Consider the following 25,351-nt stretch of genomic DNA (forward strand, 5'->3'; position numbering starts at 1 on the left):
TTATCAACTCATATCACTTAGGTTCTAATGTATTCTGCCTGTGCATATGGCCAGCCAAAAGGTAGGGTTATTAATTGACCTTGTTTGGAGACCAACTTGGACCAAGTATATGTTGGAAGAGATATAATTTTCAAGGTGGTGAAGAATCCATATGTAAAGTTTCTGAAGGAGGGAAAGTTTCAGAGGAGTGGGGGAAAATCTCAGCCCTTATTGATACCAAAAAAGAAAAAAGGCAGCAGAAAAATCATTGTTAGCTATTGGCCTATATGTCTGTTCTCCCATGTACATAAATTCTTTATGAAGATTACAAACTGAGGGCATCTTTTGGTGAAAGTATTAGAAAGGAGTGCAGGCTTTTGCAGGTAAAAACACATCTTTACCATTTCAAACTGACTAAACAATGTAGGAATATAAGAGCTCACTGTGTTTGTTTCTTTATTATTTTAAAAAAACATGATTTGATAAAGCAATATGATGTCTTACAGATTTTTTTTTCAGTGAGGTCTTCCATACGTACATTAAAAACATTCAGTATTTCTGGAATGATCTAACCATATATAACTTTGTTCAATCATCCTCTGATCTTAGTGATATATTCCTAGAAAGATATCACAACAGATGACCTTAACCTGTTTGATGACTTTTAATAGATATCACAATAGATAACCCTTCAATGACCTGTAGAGCTCTTAGCTCAGTGCCTGGTGCATCATAAGCACTTAATTACATCTGGCGAGGCATAAACCAGGAGGACATGTGCCAACCAGAGGTGTCTGCCATCATGATTAGAAAGCTTCAGGGTAGAGTCCAAGTTGAGGAGGGATTCCCTATGGATTCTGAGATCTTCCAGATGTTTCTGTTTCTACAAGATATTGTATTGACTACATCAAGTGCAGGAATAATATAGAGCCTCCTGGAAGAGATCTGTCATCACTCAAGAGTTTGGCTTGCCTATCCACTTGGGAAAGAAAGATCAAGGGGATAAAGAATGCCTATTGCTTAGAATACAATATGCATTTGGATGGACACCCAGTGGACCTTGGCCATCACTATGTATGTTAGGAACAGACAGTATATGTGGATGATAAATTGGGCCAGAGTTGAAAAGGAAGAGGAAGAGAGTTGGTAGAACTGTCTTTGGAAATTGCAAGACTCTCTTAAAAGCCCTATGCTTTCCATGAAATCTAGCAGCAGTTAGGGGGCACAGTGGATAGCTCTGGGTCTGGAGTCAGGAAGACCTGAATTCAAGTCTAGCCTTGGATACTTAACCAGCCGTATGGTCCTAGACACGTCAGTTTACCTCTGTTTCAGTTTCCTCAGCAAATGGAGATATCTATAAAGCTTTCAGAGTAGTACCTGGTACATCATAAGCACTTAGTAAATGTTATCTTCCTCTACTATCTCCCCTGTAAAAGCAAAGGCTTAGCCTTTTCATCTTAATGTTCTACAGCTGTTGCAATGTAGCAGCAACATATGGAATATGAATTTTTAAAGGATTTAAAATGAATCTCAAAGAACAGGCACAGAGTGGGTGGAAGCAGGCTATAACATCTGACCAAAGTGGAAGAACGATAGTATAAGAAATCATCAAGAATTGTATGCTAAGAAAAGAAGATGGGCTGGTCAAGTGGCAAGGGGGAGGAGGTCTTAGGTGGGCAGCCAGACCACTATCATTATCCTTGGAATATCAGGAGAAAGGAAGGTAGATCTCTAGCATGTTGAGTGGATTGCCTGTGATAGATTTATTATTATTAACAATAGCTAACATATAGGTAGCATTTCATTTTTTTTATCCTTACAGCATAAGATAACAGTGAGAGTAAAGGAGCTCTTATTGTGTTTGTTTTATGGATGACTAAATTGAGTCTGAGCAGTGAAGTGATTTGTGTAAGATCATGGAGCTAGTAAATTGCTCCTATCCTTCATTATGCCACTTCTTTGCCTCTGGGTGGGACATGGATAGGAGTCACAAAGGATGGACAAGTATGGATGTGTTGTGATTTGGATCATTGAGGGGACCTCCTGAATCAGTGAGATCACAAATCCACTCGAGCATTTGAATATTCTCAGTCGGTTGGTGGCAAACTCAGTAGTTTGTATCTACTGAAGTAGAAATACTGCCAAAACTCTCTACATGTCCATGTCCAGGGGAAAAGTAGCCTCTTTTCAAAACTGATGAAGTCACAGATCCAATTGAGTAATAACATTGGATAGTTTCAAGTTTGTAGTCTGTAAGATGAAGGGTTGTAAGAGACGGATATCTAATCTTTCTTGTGGTCTTAAAATGTCATGATTCTATAATGAGCTGGTCTGAAGGATGTATAATGCTCAATACAGATATATATATGTATATATATAATACATACATATGCACACATATAGCATATGTATGTGTATCCACATGCACACGTCAATACAGGGAATGAACAGATGATCAGTCAATAGTCAATAAATATTTATTAAGTGTATACTATGTACTATGCAAAGAGATAAAACACAGCCTCTGTCCTTGAAGAGCTTTCAGTCTAATGGGACTGTGAGAGAGACAGTCAAAGAAACAAAAAGCAAACAAATATGTAGAAGCAAGCTACATACAGGAAAAAGAAGAAATAATTAACAGAAGGAAGACACTAGCATTAGGGCTGAGAAAGGCTTCCTATAGAAGAGAGGATTTTAGCTGAGAATTAAAGAAAATCTGGGAAGTCAGTATGACAGACATGAGGAAGGAGAGCATACTAGGCATGGGGAATAGCCAGGGAAAATGTCTGGAGTCTGGGGACAGACAGTGTCCTGTTCAAGCATCAGCAAGGAGGCTAGTGCTAGTGTCACTGAATTAAAGAGTATGTGGTGGGCAGTAAGGTGTAGAAAGATTGGAAAGGTAGGTGGAGGGTAGGTTGTAAAGGACCCAGAACACCAAACTTAAGATTTTGTTTTTGATTCTGGAGGTAATAGGGAGCCACTAGAGTTTATTGAGCAGGGGGTGACATGGTTGAACTTTGGCTTTAGGAAAATCACTCTGGCATCTAAATGGAGGCTAGAATATAGTAGAGAGAGACTTGAGGCAGACAGACCCACCAGCAAACTATTGCAATAGTCAAGAAGTGAGGTGATAATGAACTACATCAGAGTGGTGGCATTGTCAGAGGGAAGGAAGCGAAATCTACAGGCTTTGGCAAAATATTGGTTATGGGGAAGGGGTTAGATATTATGAGAGCCTGGGAGGATAGTGTTTCCCTTGAGAGTAATAGAGAAAGTGGAAGGTTTAGGAGGGAAAATGATGAGTTTAAGATGTTTACTGGTTCTCAAATGGGTGGGGGTAGGGGAGGAGAGATTTAATTGGGCATTTTAACATAATGAACAAATAAGTAAATTTAAAAATTTAAAGAAGATGTCTACTGGATATTTCAAATCATTTAAAGATGTTTGAAAGGCAATTAGAGATAAGAAATTGGAAGTGAGTAGAGAGACGAGGACAAGATAGGTAGATTAATTCTCAAGAATTAACATAGAGGTGCTAATCAAATTGATGGGAAATGAAGAGATCATTACTTAACTGGACTTTATTATGTCCCCTGGTACCTTTGATCAGTCCTGAGCAGGTGTAGAGGGGCAGCTCAGTGGCATAGGAGAGGTAGAGAGGTGGGCCTGGAGTCAAGGAAGATTCACCTTCCTGAGTTCGAATCTGGCCTCAGACACTTACAAGCTGTGTGACTCTGGGCAAGCCACCTACCCTGTTTAACTCAGTTTCTTCATCAGTAAAATGAACTGGAAAAGGAAGTGTAAAACCACTCTAGTATCTTTGCCAAGAAAACCCCAGAAGGGGTCATGAAAAGTTGATCATGACTGAAAATAATTGACAAAGCACAGGTATAGAACAAGCACCATTATTAATGGTCCATTTTAGTTTTTCAGAGAACTGGCTATAAAAATTCATTAGATGGGCTAGAAAGTTCAGCTCACCAGCCTTCTGCTTGGCCCCCAGTAAGTAATTTGCCTTTGGATTTCTATACCTTTGCCTAGGAACAGAATACCCAGAGTGTTGCTTAAGAGGAGAAGAAGAACTTGAGTGCTTAAAAATGGGTCCATCAAATCAGAAGCCTAATTCAAGTTTGTAAACATATGAAAAATTTTAGGAACTAACATTTATAGCATTTTATCTTACTTGATCTCTAGTGTAACCCTGTGAGGTAGGTGTTCCTATTAGCCCTGTTTTGCAGATATCTTTTATGCCTTGAATAGTAAATAAAAGCAAAATTTTAATTACTAGGTGCAAAACTGACATTTTACTCCCCTGGACAAATATTTTATTGTTCTATTAGTGGGCTGTAAAATAAGCTATTGGTTTTAATTCTAAGTTATTTTCCTATAGTTTTGAAAATGCCAATAGAGTTATAAGGGAAGATGTTGATAGCTAACTTAAATTCATCACAGGTTTAACTAATTGAATCCTTTTTAATCTACTGTGATTTGGAAGCAGTTCAAATTCTGGAAGAGTCAGTGATTCCAAAAATCTAAATTTTTATTTAATTTGTCCTTTTAGGTATGCAAACTTTATCCAGTTTTTCTCCAGGGAGTGTTTCAGGGTCTCCTATTTGGTTCTTCCCAATATTAGTCAGCTCAAGAAAACCAGAGCTGAGCTAACAATGAAAAGAGAGAAACCCATTGCCAAAAGGTGACGAGTCATTGAGAAACACTCAGCAGTATCTGTTTTCTCCATCAGCAGAATGTCACTAATAAGTTAGGATGAGGAAGGAAGAAGTGGGTGGGATTTGAAGCCCAGATAAAAATGTGCTGAATACTTTACCATTTAAAAGGAAAGGCTTCAGGAAAAATTAGGTGAGCTCGAGTTCATTTTGCAACTTTCTGGTTGTCTTAAGCGAGGGGGTGGCATTGGGTATTTGAAAATTATTGCTTAAGCTATAGTTATTTTATGAATGAACATAGTCTGTCAATGTTCTCTGAAGTAGGCTAATTCAACTTAATTCTACAAGAATTTATTAAATGTTTGTTGTTCCCTGCATAGCATTTAGCACAATGCCTGGTACATGACAGGTATTAAATGTTTTTTTTTGGCTTGCCCTGATGAAGTAATAAGGATGGAAAGGCGAAAAAATATAAAACAGTCCCTGCCCTCCAGGAACTTACATTGTACTGGGGATGGGAGATATAGTATGTTGTGGTAAGCCAGTAATTAATTTTAGTAGTCATGAAACAGTAAAATAAATACAAAATAACTTTAAAAGGGGGAAGGCTAGGTAGCACAGTGGATGGAGTTCCAGGCCTAGAGTCAGGAAAATTGTGAGTTCAAATCTGACCCCACGCAAGTCACTTAACTCTATTTGCCTCAGTTTCTTCATCTGTAAAAATGAGCTATAGGAGTAAATGGCAAACCATTCCAGTATCTTTGCCAAGAAAACCCCAAATGGGGTCATGAAGAGTCAGATACAACTGAACCACAGTTCAGTCTAAGAGGGAAACAACAACAATTTTAAGAGGGGGAGTGTGCTAAAAACTGCACCTCACATGGAAGGTGGCCCCTGATCTGAACTCAGACACTTCCCAGCTGTGTGACCCTGGGCAAGTCACTTGACCCCCATTGCCCACCCCTTACCACTCTTCCACCAAGGAGCCAATACACAGAAGTTAAGGGTTTAAAAAAAAGAAAAAGAAAAACTAGATTTTCCTGGAGGCAGAATTGGGAAGGAATGCTTCTTAAATATGGGGTACACTTAAGTGGGAGATGGAAGGCTATATATAGAAACCAGCTAATAGATCATTTTGGCTAGAATGAGGGAGTATATGAAATGAGATAATGTATAATAATATCAAAAAGGTAGGTGGGAACCAAATTTAAATATGAGGCAAATGTTCTTATTTGATGATTTTGATGATCCTAGAAGAAATAAGGAAACATTAAAATTTTGAGCAAGAAAGTAACATAATCAGATCTGTGTATTGGGAATATTAATTTGGCAGATGCATTAGAAAGGGAAGAGACTAAAAGCCAAAAGAACAATTAGAGGTCTATTGGGAAAATGCATGCAGTTCAGTGGATTGAGAACCAGGCCTAGAGATAGGAGATCTTAGGTCCAAATGTGACCTCAGAAACTTCTTAGCTATGTGACCTGTGAAAATAGATAATGGAGGGCACCAGGGATGTTACAATAAATATAAATGGTTGTGGGTACACACTCTGGGTAGTAGGAGAGACTGGACCAGGATGGGGAGACCAGAGTTCACTGGATTAACACAGGAAAGGCAGTTGGCCTCAACTGTCACCCAGCTCCCCTAGCCCAGAGTCTAGAAACCAGCAGGCAAGGTAAAAGGTTTTAACAGGTTTAATTATGTTTAACTAAAAGGTGGGAAAGGGATTTCTATACTTAAAACCTAATGACAAAACCACAGGGCAAGGGGAAGACTTCTCTATTCTAATCTTAGTGATCTAGCAGGCAGAGCCCAAAGGAGCAGTAATGGAGTCACTGGGAGGCTGCATCAAACCTGGTTCCAGCCAGGGTTTGACCAGCAGAGCTATGGGCTGAGGGTAGCTTTGGGGTTTCTCACGGTTATCCACAGATGATCTCAGGATGTCAAAAGCCAAAATGGTCCAAGGTACCAATTAGAGTGAGTGTGCTTGAAATGCTGTCCACCAGATCCCAAACTTCTCCTCTCCCCTTGGTGCTGCTCTGTAGTTCTTGTCCCCTTGTTTGAAACCACCACCACTCAGGATCCCAGGGAAATCAGGATGCAGGGTGTCCTTTACTCTGAGATCTCCCAGGGCTAACAACAGTTTGTGCCAACCCCTAATGGAGTCTCTCTCAGGGCACAAGCCGCTTCTTCCTGCTCCTTCATTCCATCTTGGAATGCTCTAGCTCCAGTCCTTCCTGCTAGGTCAACCGTAATACTTAATTACTAACTAATCTTCCTCACAACAGACCCTAGACAAGTCACTTAACCCATATAACTAACTCTTTTGTTTTGGAACCAAAATACAGTTTTGATTTTAAGACAGATAGTAAAGGTTTAAAAAAAAAAGGAAAAAAAATACATGCAAGAAGTTATGAGGGCCTGAATTAACATAGAGGGATTATTTTTACTCCTCTCTTTTTCCTGTCCTCATTCAAGAGACAACAAAACTAGAAGCTAGAGGGCTGTTTTGCTATCACCTGCTATCTTAGGAACAAAGCTGACATGCAGCTCAAAATTTTTAGGATTTTTTTTCTAGTTCTAAGGAATCCCCAATTTTGCCTCCGTCACAAAATCTATAAAGGTAATATGGGAATGAAATACTCCCAAATAGGTGAGCATTTGTATTAATGTAAAAAACTGAGCTTTGCCATGTAGCATTCAGAAATATTTGTGGGTTTAGCTAAGTAATTTCATCTCTCCCTGGACTTCATTTTCTTCATCTGTACAATGAGGAGGTTGGCCTGGATCATTTCTAGGATTCCTTCCAGCTTTTAAAAAAATGTTTGTGATTCTACAACATATACTATTTTCTTATGACTTTTTATGGTATAAATCATTAAGGCTTTCTGGAGTACTCTCAATATTAATGTGGAGCTAAAGAAGAAAATGTTGCAATCCTTAAACTAATTAAGTTGTGATCGATTGGCAGGCCATCTCAAAGGCTATGAAAAGAGGAAATTTTGCTTCTTGAATGGGAGGTTTGTTTCATTGAAGTCATAGAATTTTTCACTATATTAAGGAAATGAAGGAAAACATATTAATAAGTAATTAGTGATCAAGAGTACAGCCATGGTGGTACACTATGTCTTCATGTACTATCTGTATCTTTCTTTGAATAAGGAAGGCCTTTTGAACTTGGATCTATATCAAAAACCTTGTGAAAATTAAAATTGGAAAAACTCACAAATTCTGAGATCTGGAGAAAATAGCAAAGTGTATTTTATATGAACCTGCTTCCTAAAGCTTCTATTAAGTAACATATGTCTGTTTTCACAGTGTTAAAGAGACCAGTGACTTCTGAAGAACTCCTGACACCTGGGGCTCCTTATGCAAGAAAGACTTTCACTGTAGGTCCCTTTGGTTATTTTCCTATGCCATGGGGTGTATGGATTGTAAAATGTTGTGAAAGTGACTTTCTGATTTTGTGTTGGTGTAATGACTTAAGTTAGGTAAATGAGTTAATAATATATAAAGAACTTGGTAAACCTCAAAGTGCTCTTGTTATAATTGTTGATAAAATTATAGTTATTGATGATGTTTTAGAATTGCTGTATCACTACTGCAATTATTAATACTAATAACAACTAATTATCTAAAAATTTCTTGTCTTTGGGCATTTAGATCTCACATTTGTTGAAAAAAGTACTCAAAATGTTGCAATTATAATTGCATTGTTCCATGTTCTGTTGAGTATATGCTTTTAACCTTAAAATGCATTATCCAAATATAATTACACTTTGAAATATAAAAAGTACAATTTTCTGGAACTGCAGTTAAATTCTAAGAAAAATCTAGATAAATTAGAAGGATAGGTATGGGAGATTGCCAAAGAAAGAAGAAAAAGCAGATAGTTTGTGCTGTATTCATAAAAGCATGGTGCCAGGGAAGAAGGATTGAATATAGAATCAGTACACATTGGTTTGAATCCTCATTCTGCTCCTTACTGCCTATGTGCAACCTAAATCACTTAATTTTTTTTGTCCCTCAGTTTCCTCACTTATAAGTGAAGAAGTTTTAATTAGATGGCCTGTGAGGACCCTTCTCAAGTACTATCATGAGTCTATGAAGGGAAACAGTGCTTTTGATAATATAGTCTTATCTTAATCACATCCACCAGAGTTGTGATGCTTGTGATCATTCTGAACACAAGCAATCACATACGTTAGGAAACATTTCCTAACAGATAGAAATATCCCCAAATGGAATGGACTGCTTCCAGAGGTACTGAGTTCCTTCTTAATGGAGGTCTTCAAGCAAAGGCTGAACAACCACCATTTGTTGGGTAGGTTTTAGCAGGGGTTTCTTTTGTGTATGGATTGGACCAGGCTGCCACTGAATTTCCTTTTAACTCTTAAGTGATTATATAATTCTATAAGATAGTTCTACCATCACCACCATCTCTTTCAAATATAAGAAAACAAAAGTGGCTCAGGTGGATAATGATCCTTTATGCTTGGCCTGGTGAATAATAAAATTTGATCCCAAAATGTTTTCCTTTCTGTTTCTTTTCTTCCTCATGAAGACTGGGCATAGACCAAACTTTTCCATTTTCTTTCAACTTTCCTTATTTGGAATATAATCAATTTCAGCTCATACTGTCACTTTTTCCAGGGCATATCCATATCCTTCCCCCTTTTTTTAAACCCGTACCTTCTGTCTTAGAAGGATACTAAGTATTTGTTCCAAGGCAGAAGAGTGGTAAGGACTGGGCAAGTAGAATTAAGTGACTTACACAGCTAGGTTTACACACCTAGGAAGTGTCTGACAATAGATTTGAACCCAGGACTTACTGTCTCTACGTCTGTCTCTCTGTTCACTGAGTCACCTTGCTGTCCCTATATCTTTTTAGATCTCTTCCTCTCTTTTTTCTTTTTCTCTTTGAAATTTTCCCCAATTATCTTGGGAAAGTCTTCTCTTCATGCCTATTTTTCTTCCTTAGTTCCTTTTCTTCTCTGTCACCATTTTCCTATTCAGTTTCTGTGATAAGAAATAATGGCTAAATGTGAGGTCATGACAATGATACACTGTTATGAAGGAAACGCTGCATGCTTTTAAATGGAATTAGATGCCTCCCAAACCTTTAAAAGTTCACTTCCGTGGGCAGCTGGGTAGCTCAGTGGAGTGAGAGTCAGGCCTAGAGACAGGAGGTCCTAGGTTCAAACCTGGCCTCAGCCACTTCCCAGCTGTGTGACCCTGGGCAAGTCACTTGACCCCCATTGCCCACCCTTACCACTCTTCCACCTATGAGACAATACACCAAAGTACAAGGGTTTTAAAAAAAAAAGTTCACTTCCGAATCACCAAACCTTTCAATTCACCTTCATATTCTTCTCCCTTGGTTTTAAACTTACTTTTTCACAAGCACCAATGCTCAAAATAAGATTAATTTTATTAGTGTTTTTATTTTACATAAGTGTTTTGTATTTTTCATTACAACATGTATTGTCTTAGCTACCTTATGGGTTAAATGCTTGCAAGCTAGCATGGGAATTTAACCATTATAAATATAATATCATTTTATGAGGAAATGTGTTTGAAACAGCCAACTTACAGACTTTTAGAATATGATCTGCATACAAATAAAGTCCTTCCCTATAACTTTTTAACTATTTTATTGATGCTTTTTTTTAAAAAAAAAATCTTTTCACACTCCAAATCTGCTTTTCTCCCAAGCAGAACATTCCTTATAACAAAGAAGTGGAGTTAAACCAATCAAACCAATGTCCTGGCCATGCTTGATCATATATGCCTCATTCTACACTTGTAGTCCACCACTTTCCTCTAAGAGATAGTGGGTATGGTTTATTTCCAGACTTCTTAGGTCAAGTCTGATTATTATGTTAACCAAAATTCCAGTGTCATTCAGCATTGGTTCTTTTTACATTATTGTGGTCATTTCCACACCTCCATAAAGAAAACTTTGAGGAGAGCCAATTTTGGGTTTCCTCCGCTGTGTAGACCTATTTTTATAGGTCTACCTACATTAGTCTGGTCCTTCATCTATATTTGAGAGTCTCAAAGAGTTGCCTAGGAGGTACTTGGAGGTCCAGTGGCTAGTCTGGAGACAAAACCTTTGTACTCAACACAATACAGCCTTGCATACTGTATAGATAGATATCAGCCATTAGGATGATTATTATTCTGCTAAGTTATCTTGATATCTATGATCCATTCAAGGTAGGCAAAAAGATCTGCTCAGATGTAAGGAGCTTCATCATATCCTTTGCTTGAGAGAGGCAGTTTAGTATTGAATAAAGGAAAACAAACTCTTTCTTTGATCTAACTTAAACTTTATTTAAAAGGAAGAAAAAAACTGGAGCTCTAAGCTGCTTCTCAAAGGTCCCTCCTTGGTTTGGGATTGGTCCTTATATAGACCTAACCCCAGGAAGTAAGGGGGAGGGATCCTTGGGGCATGCTGGGGGATGCGGTTTCTCTAGCCACAATATTTTAAAACCCACAGTATAATGGGGAAAGTATAAGATCTAGAGTCAAGAGCTGATGTCTTATAGAGGTATGACTGTAAGCGAGCCTTTCATTCTTTCAGAACCTCAGTTTTCTCATCTATAAAATGGGTTACTTTGGAACATACCTGCTACCTCATGAGGTTCTTGTGAGAAAACCTAAGCTGAATCTGGATAAATAAGTAATAATTCTTTATTTTCTTCTTTTTTCCCAGCACTTTAGTACAGTGCTTAGCATACAATAGGTGCTTAATAAATGTTTAATTGATTGATTTTCAATCCTACTTGAAATGAAAGGCAAATATAAAATGTTTTCTAAGAATTCCTAACTGTTTTTTTTCCCCTTCTCCTGCGGGTCCTAGATTGTTGGGGATGCAGTGGGATGGGGCTTTGTTGTAAGAGGAAGTAAGCCCTGTCATATACAAGCTGTGGATCCCAGTGGCCCAGCAGCAGCCGCTGGAATGAAGGTATGTCTCTCTTGTCTTTTTCCAAATAGTTTTTTGTATCAACCTATTGTTATCAGTCTGTGGCTTTATCAGGTGCCATCACGTAGCTCTGCCCAAGATCTTTTTGTCCTGCTGCCATCTTCAACTTGCCCTTCCCCTCACTCTTACACTCATGGTAAGGGTTAAAAAAATTAATTTTAAACCCTACCTTCTATCTTAGAATTGATACTAAATATTGGTTCCAAGTAAGGACTAGGCAATGGGTCATGTGACTTGCCTAGGGTCACCCAGGGAGGAAGGTCTGATGTCACATTTGAACCCAGGACCTTTTTTCTCCAGGCCTGGCTCTCTCTGTCCACTTCCCCTTCTAAATGACTCTTGCCTTGGTTTAGTTTTGTTCCTATGTGCTGTGTCTCACCTATGACTCTGTTCCCATTCTCATCAAGGTTCCTTTTCTCATTCTGAATGAAGATACCTCAACACCCACTTTCCTTCTTGTTCCCCTCAGCCAATTCTGCGTTTGCCATTATTTTCCATTCAGTCTATATTGTTTACCACAATGTTTCCGAGCTTTGTAAATTGCCTACTCATGAATACAACATATCCTCATTACATATATTGCTTGGTGCATTTTAAGTCAGTAAATATTTTGTAAAGTTGGTTCCCCTCATAGGTAAGTACTTTGTTTGAACTTTGAATGGGTTATTATCATATTATCATATCATTATCACATGACAATACAGAGTCATATTCAACTAAATTTATTAACTGTTTCCTGTGTGTCAGACACTGCAAAGTGCTAGCTGCAAAGATATACAGACAAAACCAATATCGCCCCGATCTCAAAGAGCTTACTTACATTCTCATTGGGGAACCTAGCTATATACTAATGAGTAAGCATAGTATATAGATATTAGAAATTCAAAATGAGTGTTTTCAAGCACAACATGAACAATCAGAAAAATTAGGAAAGATTCCTTATAGGAGAAAACTGAGCTGAGCGTTGAGACTAGGGATTCCAAAGAACAGAGGTAAGGAAAGAAAAATATTTCAGGCATGAGGTTACATTTTGTGCAAAGATGGAGATAGATTAAATGTCAATATTAATTTCTTTTTAAAAATTAATTTAAAACTTTTTTAAATTTAACTTTCTGTTTTAAAATTAATTTTAAAAACCTTTACCTTCTGTTTTAGAATTGATACTAAGTATTGGTTCTAAGGAAGACGGGTGGTAAGGACCAGGCAACTGGGTTTGAGTAACTTGCCCAGGGTCACATAGCTAGGAAGTGTCTAAGGACAGATTTGAACCCAGGATCTCCAAACCATAGGTCTGGCATTCACTCCGCTTTGCTACTTAGCTGCACCCACACTACTGTTTTCTAACTGTTCTAACAGTTCTAACTGCCTAACCAGGGATTTGGTTCCAGAACCAGACCATCACTCTACTTCTTGGACAATTAGTTCCATGCCAGGTCGAGGAGTACTCATTCCCTTCTCAGACAAACATTTTGGCAGCAGTGTGGAGGACAGTTTGGAGAAGGAGAATAGAGAGGCTGGATAGAAGAAAAGAAATATATATTATAATAGCCCAGGCAAACAGAAAAAGGAGTGGGGGAAGTATTAAGTGCCTACTGTGTGCCAAGCTCAGTGCCAAGCACAAGTATTATTTCATTTGGTCCTCACAGCAACCCTGGAGGTAGGTGCTATTAATATCCCCATTTTGCGATTGAGGAAACTGAGGCAAACAAGTGACTCACCCTGGATCACACAACTACTAAGTATCTGAGGTTAGATTTGGATTGAGATTTTCTTGTCTCCAGGCTCAGGATTCTTAACTACAGCATCACTTAGCTACAAGAGGTAGAGAGGTATTGAGGCCCTGAATAAGTGTGGTTTTGTTCAAGAAGAGGGAAAGGATGAATTTGAAAAATGTTGTAAAGGACGAGTCAACAATTTTTAGCATCTGATTGGAAGAGAGAAAGATGAAGGTGACACCAAGATTATGTGATCAGAGTGACTGGAAGAATGGTGGTACCTTCAAAAGAAAGAGGGAAGTTAGGAAAAGATGTGAATAAGGCTGATGACATACTAGACATTTTGCATTTGAGATGCCTTTGGGGTCATTGACGTGGAAGTGGTCAGTGGGAAGATGGAGGTGTAGAATCCAAATGAGAGGGGGAGAGATACAGGCATATCTCAGAGAGATTTCAAGGTCAGATCTATTCCACTGCAATAAATCGAATATCTCTATAAAGCAAATCACCATGAATTCTTTGTTTTCCCAGTGCATATAAAAGTTATATTTACACAATACTATAGTCTATTAAATGTGTGATATGGCTATATCTAAAAAATATACATACCTTAACTTAAAAATACTTTATTGCTAAAAAATGCTAACCATCATCTGAGCCTTCAGCGAGTTGTAATCTTTTTGTTAGTGGAGGGATTTGCCTCAATCTTGACAGCTGCTGACTGACCAGGGTAGTGGTTTTGCCAAAGGCTAGGGTGGCTGTGGTAAATTACAACAACATTGAACATGGATGCAGTTCATGGCACCCCAGAACATTTGCCATAGTAACATCAAAGATCACTGGTCCCAGATCATCATGATAGATATAATAATAATAAAGTTTAAAATATTGCAAGAATTACTGAAATGTGACACAAAGACATAATATGAGCATATGCTTTTGGAAAGATGGCATCGATAGACTTAGTCAGTGCAGGGCTGCACCAGCCTTCAATTTGTAATGTCTTCAAAACTGAATAAAGGAAGATATACTTATAATGAATGAATAAGTGTTTTAAAAGCACCTACTATGTGTTAGACATTGTGCTAAGTGCTATTCAAATCTGACCTCATACACTTAATAGTTGTGTGAATTAGGGCAAGACACTTAACTTCTGCTTGCTTCAGTTACCTTATTTATAAAATGGGAGTCACAATAGCACCATTGTCCCAGGGTGGCTTGATAATTGCAAAGCAGTTAGCAAAGTTTTGGCATATAGTAAGCACTATATAAATGTTAAACAATAATTATTGTTTATATATGGGAGTCTTCTGCATAAAGTTGATCCATGATCACTGATGAGGTTACCAAGAAGAAAGAATATAGCTAGAAAAGCAAAGGACCAGTGACCGAGCCTTTGGGGTGCATCCACCCATATACATATGAATGATTATCCTATGAAGAAGCCTGGAGAGAGGAGCATCACAAAATTCCAGTGAGACAGGATCCAGAAGGAAAGTTTTTCAACTTTTCTCCCATGTTCCAGAGAGGTGAGGAAAGAGAAGGACTTCTTTTCCCCGCTTTTCCTTCTATGAACATGCCAGCACCCCAGGAAGTGAGAAGTTAGCAGCAGGTAGGAATTAAAAAGTAGCAAAGAGCATGGTTGACTTCCCAGCCTCAGAAATATGAGCCAGTCTTTGCTAGAAGCTCAGCCTTCATCTTGCTCTTGAAAGGTTGTGGAGTCTCCTGGGGAACCAAGCTCACTAGATGGTGGGAAGCCACAGAATTGGGGTGGGGAGAGCCATACAGAAGGATTATTGGCAGTGTGGGCTTGTCTTACAGTTCAGTGCTGTCCCTGTGGCATTGCGGTGGTGGGCACAACACCAAAGAGACTTGAAGAAGGAAAATTGGCTGGAATCAAAAAAGGGCGAGAATTTGTATGCATGCCAGGACTGAACATTTCAATTTGTAATGGAACACTTGGCCACAGGAAGGATTTTCTATTTTATTTCCACAGAGATGTACCTAGCAGAGTTTATTTTTGGAAGATTGCCTTGGTTTGTACTGGGCAGGTTCTTTGTTTATGAAACTTATGGTTGTTCATTTCTTTGACTTTGAGTATATTTCTTTTCCTTTCCACTGAGCTGGGTACTTATGGAAAGACAAGGATTTATCCCTCAGTTAAATGTGTCTTTTCACATAGTTAAATACCTGGTTAATTCAATTCACTTTGAGTAATGTTTATTGAATAGCTGGTGTAAGGGTGCTAGGCATTGTCAACTGGGTAATTACTGAATTGAGGCAGCTAGGTGGTACAGTAGATAGAGCACTTGACTTCGAATCAGGAAGACATCTTCATGAATTCAAATCCAGCCTGAAAACCTTATTGCCTGTATGACTTTGGACAAATCCCTTAACCCTGTTTGCCTCAGTTTCCTCATCTGTAAAATGAGACAGAGAAGGAAATGGCAAAGCATTTTAGTATCTTGACTGAAAACAACTGAACAACAATAAAATTAATGAATTAATCCTCTAATAAAATAAGTTTTTATTGAATTCTCTAATAGAATGCTTTAGAAGAGAGCCCAATTCACCACAGACTCCAATGCCTATTATGTATTCTGCCTTAGACATTTCCTGACTGTTTGACTTTGGACTAGTCATTTGACTACTCTTCAGTCTTAGTTTCCTCATTTAAAAAATGGGGACAATAATAGCACCTACCTATAGGGTTGTTGTGAGAATCAAGTGAGATATTATATGTAAAGTCTTATTCCAATTTTATTTTTTAAAAATCAAATAATTGCTATTCTTTAAGTGTTAGCTATTATTATTCATTATTATATAGTTTTTCTTGATATGCAGTTTGATTTTAGGTGTTTTCCCCCCTGAAATTATCAGATTTTTAAATTATTTTTAGTTTTTTCAAAACATTCCTTAATGGTATAAGGGTAGAAGTCAATTAAATCAATCAGTCAAGTTCACTTAAAGTAAATAATAAGATGCAAGATCCATTACACAGAAAGTATGATTCAGATTAGTTGAGAAAGTGCCCTGTGGACCATCTGTAAAATACTGAAGCCACTTCAGGACAAGAGATTCAAGCATCTGGAAGCTTTGAATGGAAGCCTCCCTTGGAGAGGAAGAGAAGAGCTCCAAACCCAGGTCTTGACTTCCACACAAATCCCCACCCCTGCTTGACATGAGGAAGGATTTGTGAATTTAAGTGACCTAGTGGTATGCCTAGGCTAGTGATAGCTGGTGTCAAGGAGCCTGATGATAGGCTGTATACAATGAGGAAAGGCAGATTCAGGGATCTACAACAGCTCTCTGAGCTAGCGACTGCAGGTATTATTTTCCCATTTTACAGAAGAGGAACATAAATCTAAGGGATGTTACTTGCCCAAGTATGTAGCCAGTAAGTGTTTGAGGGCATATTTGAATCTCTACCATCACGATTTCATATACAGCATATAGGCAGAAAATGTATTACAGTAATTTAACTCTGACCCAGAGGAAGAACAAAAAAAAGGAAGAAAAAGAAATTTTGTGCCCCCACTACACTACACTGCCCTAATTTTAGTTTTAGTAGTAATATCTCTGACCCACTTTTCCTTCTTTTAACATGGATCTTTGGCTATATAAACAGGTATGGTGTATGTTATCACAATTTGCATTAGCTTTAAGATTAAAACTTTATAAACTTAACCAAGGTTTTTCATTCATTCTTAGGCATAAAAGTTTGATGATTTTAAAAGGTTGGAGACTGTGTAGTCAGTCAATACCACACGACATATTATGTCTGATTAGAGGTGTCACCTATGCACAGCATCCATAAATTTAAACTCGGCTATTTTCTAGCACACCAAGCTTTCTGCCCATTTTCCCCAAGTCTTGAATATCTAACAAATTCTAACAGTTAAATGGTAGTGGCTTAAGATGAGGTGGAGGCATAGTCACGTTACCTAAAGGGCAGTAACCTGTGGGAGAAGATTGATGAGAACAGCAGCTGTAAATATTTTTATCTGCTCCTTTTGGAGACAGTAACAGAGAGGAGCCCTTACCAATCTGTCGCCACTTCCAGGAATTCTATTTATATCATCCAAAACTTTCTTCCAGTCTACTAATTCCTCTAACAAAATAATGAATAATTTCTTTCATCAAGTCTTTAATAGCCTTCAATAGCTCCCTATTCCCTCCTGAATCAAGGTATAACTCCCTTACCTGACTTTTAAAAGCTCTCCATAATTTGGTCCTTCCTTATTAACACTTAATTTTCTGCCAACTTTCTTCTCTCTCCAATCTAGTTTCTTCACTGTCCTACTTAAACAAGGTGTTCCAAAGATCTTGATACAGTTATAAATTTCAAATAGCTTAAAATCTCACTAAGACTTTTGGAATGCTCTGAACTATGGCTTCTTGCCAAACCTTTCCCCATGTCCTGCTCTATGCATCTTTCAATTACATTCCTCTTACTGACTTTTTTAATGGAGGGGAGGATAAAAGAGAAAGTAATTTATACATTATATATTCATATATAACTTATGTACATATATATATATGCACACACACATATACATATATATATCCTATCACAAAAGTTATCTTATCACAAAAAGCCTAGGCTGGTGTCCTGTTGATAAATTTCTTCTAAATGCATATTCAGTTCAAATGCACCATGGTGGGTAGGGTCAAGGTCATTTGTTCTGCTGGACCTAGCTTGTTGAAGATCAAGTAAAGACAGTGACAAATGTGGTTTTTGGCCCTGTTCTACCTGGTAGGGATTTGCTGTTGGGGTTTCAAGGTGAGAGTGGAAAGTAGTTCTTGTACTTGCCTGAGCAAGCTGAGGAGACACGATTCAGCTTTTGTGCATTCATGGAATTTGACTCCTGGTCATAAATTCAGTACAAAAGACATCAGTGCTGTTCTCGGAAAGGTTTGTTTTTCTTAGTAGGCATAATACAATTCTGAAAGAGAACAACATTTAAATTATTCCAGGGCAATTCTGTGCCAGCAGTTCCACAAACCATAGAAGTATTTAAAAACTCCTGGCCCTCTCTCTTGTTTCCTGTTAGAATGAATGGATGGATGTTGGCCCGCTGGTTTTCTTTTCTCCATTTACTTAATGTTTAAGTGTCAGTTTTATATATTGCCAAAAATATTTGAGTTAGGTTAGGAAACTAGTTTTAAGGCTTATTACCAGTTTCTTCCTGTTGCCTCTGCTATACTATATTTGTACCACATTTAAACGGAGCAATTGAATTTAAATCTCACTTCTTGACTTTTCATTTTTCTCAGTAGAAAACCTCTATGTTTTACATTATTTCCCCTTTTATATCAAGACATCAGGATGATAAAACCCACCCACTGAAGTTCCTGTTTGAGACATCTGAGTCACTAATGTAGTAAATCATATTTTACAAAATCAGTTTGATTAGAGGGAAAATACATGATAAGTTTTTGTTTTTTTGTTTGTTTTCTTCATTGTAGTTTTCCTACCAAGACAAATCAAATGTGTAAAAATTATGTGTGTTTTATGTCATGTTATTTTTTCATGAATTATTTTGCCCACAAAGAATAACATTCCCAGGTTTCTCATATTTGCTCTTAGAGTAAAATGTAGATTCCTCAATCTACCCTTTGAGTAGATTTGTCATAATTTCTTTTTTAAATCAAATTTTCTTTTTTATCAAATAGCAAGAACCTACTCTCCCTTCCCCCAAGAAAGAAAAGCAAAACACTGAACATAAAAGTATGATCAACAAAACAAATTTCTATAATGATCATGTATAAAAGAAACATATGTTAAAATATCTATATATTCACACATATATATTTATATATTATATGTGCATATATATGCATATATGTTTCATTCTGCCATTTTATTGATCAGAGGTCTAAAGCCTTTCAGAGTTTTGTCTTTACAGTATTGTTGTCACTACCTAAATTGGTCTCCTGGTTCTGGTTCCATTCTCATCGTTCTCTATTAGTTCATAGAAGTCTCAAGATTTCTTTGAACCCATCCCCTTTACAATCTTCTTCTATCACTATTATATATTTTAACTTCATCAGCCATTTCCTAGTTGATGGACAGTCCCTCAGATTCTGATTTATTGCCACCTCAAAAAAGGGCTATAAAATTTTTTGAATATTCTTGGAATTTATTTTGCTTACAATTAGTCCCTTTCTTAATTTATAAACCCTCTGGTTCCTCCTTCTCCCCTTTCCCTCCTAATGTTTTCTTGTCCCCATTTGTAATTATGTATGTGTCTTCTTCCTTGCTTTGATCAGTTCAGATAAGAGTAAGGTTCAAATGTCAAGTATTCTCCTACTTGAGTATCCTTATTATGTGAGTTAATTTTCTCTAACCTTCCTTTCCATGCCCTTGGTCCATTCCCCCCCCCCCCCACACACACATACACATACAATGAATATTATTCTTCCCTTCCCATTCTTATTTTAAGTTCATCAAGATATAACAGAATCACTCCCAGGTGTTCTAATTAAACTCCCTTTATGACCCTGTTGATGAATAGAGTTCAGAGGAGACACATGTATCATCTCCCCATATTAGAATATAAGCAGTTAACCTAGTTTAGTCCTTTATTGTTATTCATGTGTTTAGCTTTTCATATTTCTATTAATTCCTGTATTTGGACTCCAGAATTTCAACTCTTGTCTTTTCATTATGAATGCTTGGGAGCCCTCCATAGCATGAAAGGTCAATTTTTCCCTATGAGATTATTCTCAATTTTGCTGAGTAAATTATTCTTATCTTTAAGCCTATATACTTTGCCTTCTGGAATATAATATTCTAACTCTCTCTTCCTTTATTGTGATGACTGCAAAATAGTGTCAGTTCTAACTATGGCTTCTTGGTACTGAATTCTTTCTTTCTGATTGTTTAAAGAATTTTCTTTTTTGATCTAGAAGTTCTGGATTGTAACTAAAATGTTCCTGGGAGGTTTCATTTGGGGGTTTCTTTTAGGAGCTGACTGGTGGTTTTTTTCTGTTCCTACTTTGTCTTCTGGTTCTAAGAAGCTGTCTGGACAATTTTCTCATAAGATTTCCTGGAATAAATGATTAGGCCCTTCTTTTGGTCTTGATGTTCAGATAGTGTAATGGTTCTTAAAACTTTTATCCTTGATCTGTTTTCTAGATCAGTTGTTTTTGCTATGAGATACCTTATGTTTTCTTTTATTTTTTTTTCAGTCTTTTGACTGGGTAAAATATTTCTAGTTGTCTAACAACAGTGGAATTATTTCTTGCTATTTAGTTCATTCTAATTTTCAGGGAGTTTGTGGCTTAGGCAAGGTTTTATAACTCTTCTGCCAAAATCTCAATTTCCTTTCCAATTCTTTCTTCTATAGCTCTCATTTCTTTTCCAAAAATTTCCTCTAATGTCCTTAATTTTTTTATAAAAATATTTTAGTTCTATTTTAAAACTCTTGCTTCATTTTTTTCTAAGAATTCGAGTTGAATTTGTGCCCAAGCTATATTTTTCTCTGAGATTTTGCTTGTAGATGCTTTAGAATAATTTTCTTCTTCTGGTTTTATTTATTAAACATTCCTGTCACTATAATAGCTTCTTGTGAAGTTATTTTTTGTTTTCACATTTTTCCAGCCTACTTTCTGACTTCAGACATAGTGTTAGGCCTGGGCTCCATACACTTAGGGAAGTAAGGTTTAGTCTGATCTGACTCATGCTTTCTTAAGAGTATTGGGTATAGGGGGCAGTTGGGTAGCTCAGTGGATTGAGAGCCAGGCCTAGAGATGGGAAGTCCAAGGTTTAAAACTGGATACTTCCTAGCTGTGTGACCCTGGGAATCAATACAATGTATTGATTCCAAGGTGGAAGGTAAGGGTTTTAAAAAAGAAAAAAAGTATTAGGCGTTGTGTTATTCTTGGCTCTTAAAAACAATTCAGGCAATACATCTATAGACTTCAGTGCTCCCAAAGTGGTTTGACTCTGGGAAAGGTCTGATTACCCTTCTGGTCTAAGATCTATAAGGTCCTGATCTGGGTTTGGCTTCGAGCAATAGAAGGCTGCTGCTGGCTTCAGAGTAACAAAACTTAAATCCTCTTTTGGTCTGGGATCTTTGCCCTGGTTATTCCTTGGCAATCTTCAGACTAGGCTAGAAGCTAGTACTGAGATCAAGCCCTGAATTCAAATACAACATCAAATACTTGCTAGCTGCATGACCTTGAGCAAGTAATTTAATGTCTGTTAGCCTCAGTTTCTTCAGCTATAAAATAGAGATGATAATAGTGCCTGCCTCCCAGTTTTGTTGTGAGAACCAAATGAGACAATATTTGTAGTCTTTAGCACAGGGCCTCATGTAGTCACTATATTTTTTTTGGTTGTTTCTCAGGTGCAATTGACTCTTTGTGACCCCATTTGGGGTTTTCTTGGCAAAAAGATAAGTAGAGTGGTTTATCTTTACTTCCCCAGCTCATTTTGCAGATTAGGAAACTGAGGCAAACAAAGTGACTTTCCCAGCATCACATCCATGGACTTTGTCTGTCCCCCAATGCCTATCTAAGTTGGACAAATGACTCACTGTGATTTTTTTTTTCTTGGATTTTTCCCATCAGGATTGATGTTGGTATATTTTCTCGATCTCTTTGGAGGAATTTTGAGATGAAGTTCACCTTATTTCTTCCTATTATTCTACTATCTTTTCCCCACCCCTCATAAAATCTTAGGAATAATTTGTTAACTGCATGGGCTGGACAGGATAATGTTAATAGCAGATAAAAATAAAGTCAAAGTACTGGACAGCCTTCTCCTTGAATCCCATTTGGGGCTCCTGCTATCCTCATTGGTTTGTCCCTTTCTCTCACTATGTCTAGACTCAACTCTAGTCGTGCTTCACTTTCCTCCCTGGCCATCTTCTTTTTAGAAGCTTTGCTACTCAGACCAGAAAGCATTCCCTGGATAATATAAAACTTTTACTGCTAAAATCTCCCACCCTCTATCTTGTTGTTGTTTGTCATAATCACCCATTATGTTAGGCCTAGTCCAAGCCATGTTTCATTCCATTCCTCAGCCATCTGCCATGCACGTACCCTTCTAAGCCCTCTTTCTTGTTCTCACCTTCATATTTTGTCTTACCCACTTTCCAGGCTTTCTAGTTATTAAATCATTATCGAATCAATTTTGTCATTATTTTTGGAAAAGCTGTGCCAATACACTCCCCATTATGGCTCTATTCGGTATCTCAGTAAGTTTCCAAATTAAAATAGCCCTCCTTGGCCACCACTTTCTTATATTATTGTTTCTTCTTATTCCACTGTAAGCTCTCTAAGGCAAGAACCATCTTTTGTATTTGTATTTCTAGAGCTTAGCCCAGTTCTTGACACCTAGGAAGCCCTTAAGTGCTCATCTGTTCAGGAGAGTAATATGCCCATGAGAAGCATAGAGGGCCCTCTACCTAAAAACGCCACCCTCCAAAAGCAAGATGGAACTGCAGCCAAAGATAAACATGAGGCTCGTAAGCAACAAGCCTTCAAAACTCTGATGAATTATTCTGTACGACGTGGTGTCTCTTCGTCTAGTCCAACATCTATCTGACCCAAATCCCTTCCACTATTAGTGACGAGAGTCTTCTAGTCTGCTTCTGTTTCAGTAAGGGGGAACTTTAAGGAACTTCTGATTGGCGACTGCCTGAATCTTTAGGAAGTGTTCTCTGCCATCAGGTGGGAATGTGCCTCTGCCACTCAACTCTTGACTTTTGGTCTCAGGATCAAGCAGAACAAGTTTAATCTTTCTTCTGGTCAGCCTTTCAGATTTGCAGAGTTAGCTGTCATGTCCCCCCCTAGGTTTTCTCTTTTCTAGGCTAAACTTTCTTATCTTCTTCAACTTATCCTTGTAGATTTGTTTAGCTGTTTGAGTCACTTCTGATTCTTTCTGGACTCATTTGGGATTTTCTTGGCAAAGAGTGATTTGCCTTTTCCGTCTCCAGCTTATTTTACTGATGAGAAAACTGAGGTAAACAGGGCCAAGTACTTACCTAGGGCCAAACAGCTAGTAAGTGTCAGGGGCTAGATTTAAACACAGGAAGATAAATTTTCCTGACTCCCAACCTGGTGCTCTATCCACTGCATCACTTTACTGTCCCTATCTTTATAAAACCTGGTCCTTCATCATCTCACTAGCTTGATTATTCTCTTCGATCTCTGTCCTTAACTGTGCCCCACAGATTCCAGCAGAGTACTCTTAAGTAGGATCACATAAGGGCAGAACAAAGTCGGACTTGAAACTCCTTTGTTCCTGATACTGTGGCTCTCTTCATGCAGGCTAGGATAGCCTTAGCTTTTCTGACTTCATGAATATTTATTGGATCTTACGAAGATTACTGTTATGAGATTGCCATACCTCACATTTGTTGAGGGCCAGTCCTCTCGAGATCTTCCTTGGAATTGGACAGCAGAGCACATGATAGCTGAAACATGGTTTTACTTAAGAGATAAGATGTAATAGAGATTATCAAGGGAATTTCCTAGTCCAGGAAAAGTGTAAAATACATTAAAAGAAGTCATATAAAGAAACTAGAATCCTTAATAATAATTTTTACATTTAGAGATTTGGCATCCTATCTAAAAAGAGTATGACAGTGGAAACCTGTCTTAACATATGGCCACATGGACTTCCCGGTGCTTAGCGGAGATAGCTGGCCAGAGACAGAGATAGGTAGAGAGACAAAGAGAAAGAGACAACCAGACAGAGACAGAGACAGACAGTTTGTCGTAAAAGAGAAGCATCTTTTCAGTTATTTCCCAAGAATAAGGAATAAGCCTTGATGTCCCCCTGTCTTTCTTCCAGAAGAAGAGAGGCAAAGGAAGCTCTGTTTTCTTGTTTATCTGGAAAAAGAAAATTAGGAGCTGCAGCATTTAGAGGAAATCTTCTGAATAATAGGAGAAAGAGAAGGTTAGGTGAAAACAGTTGTCATAAGGTACTGCTTGCTAGTTCTGTTAAGTGAGATCCTATATTCCTAGCCATGTTAGGATCTAGGCTTCAGTAGTTCCTTCTGGAGGATAAAGGCAGGTGTGTGACAAAGCCAGCTCTTAACAGTTTGAAAGGACCAATTATTAATTTTTCAGTGAAAATGTGACAAATAATATAATTCAGAGATTAATTTGTTGTTTTGCTGATTGCCTAAACTTAAGAAAATAATAGAGTGGAGCAGCTGGGGGCTCAGGGAACTGAGAGCCAGGCCCAGAGACAGGAGGTCCTGAGTTCAAATGTAGCACCAGATATTTTCTAGCTGTGTGACCCTGAGCAAGTCACTTAATCTACATTGCCTATCCATTACTACTCTTCTGCTTTGGAACCAATACACAGTACTGGTTCTAAGGCAGAAGGTAGGGGGTTTTAAAAAAAGGAATGGAGAAAAATGTTAATAATGCAGATTAAACTTAAAAGTATATCATGCATATATTCTTTTTTCTGGAGAGCCAGTTGTTAAACATTTAGCATTATGCCACTAGTTAAAGGCAGTATACTCACTTATCTTCTACATTCTTTTACATTCTGCCAAATCTTAAGGACAGTGCTGACTCCCTCCAACCCTCCACCTTTCCAAGGAGAGAGTCAGCTTTGAACCATCAGCTTCCTACTGTATTCCTATTCTTAAACTTATCTCCTTGGACTCTGGTTCTGAGAAGTGAGCTTTGCCTTATCTTATCTTGGACCAGGTTTCCATATCATAACCCAGTCATTTCCTGACCATGCCCCTAGAGGTCTGTTTCCCCACTCCCTCCTCTTTCCAGCCCTTTCCAATTATGTGTTACCTTCCCGATTAGAATAGAAGGTCCTGAGTTACTCTGAATGTACCTCTTGGATAGACAGTTAAGAGGAGGTATATATGAGGGAGAGTATCAACAGAATTGAGAGAGAGAAATATAAGAGAAGGGGAGAAGGAGAGAGGGAGGGAGAGAGAGACAGAGACAGAGACAGAAAGGGAGATGGTAGGGGGAGAGAGAGAAGAAGAGGGGGGGAAAGGAAGAGGGGGGAGAGGAA

At 37.9% G+C, this 25,351-nt stretch overlaps 1 protein-coding gene across 2 annotated transcripts in view; it reads left to right on the forward strand.

The window, feature by feature from the left end:
- Window positions 1-25,351, forward strand: part of DEPTOR (DEP domain containing MTOR interacting protein) — a 187,418-nt gene that overhangs the window by 131,281 nt on the left and 30,786 nt on the right. For both annotated transcript variants that reach the window (XM_044668938.1, XM_044668943.1), the window contains 2 exons: window positions 7,963-8,033; window positions 11,510-11,614. In XM_044668938.1, the coding sequence (XP_044524873.1) occupies window positions 7,963-8,033; window positions 11,510-11,614 (176 nt within the window). The remainder of the gene's footprint in view (window positions 1-7,962; window positions 8,034-11,509; window positions 11,615-25,351) is intronic.

The sequence above is a fragment of the Gracilinanus agilis genome, chromosome 1 (genome assembly GCF_016433145.1).
Source record: "Gracilinanus agilis isolate LMUSP501 chromosome 1, AgileGrace, whole genome shotgun sequence".
NCBI classification, from domain to species: Eukaryota; Metazoa; Chordata; class Mammalia; order Didelphimorphia; family Didelphidae; genus Gracilinanus; species Gracilinanus agilis.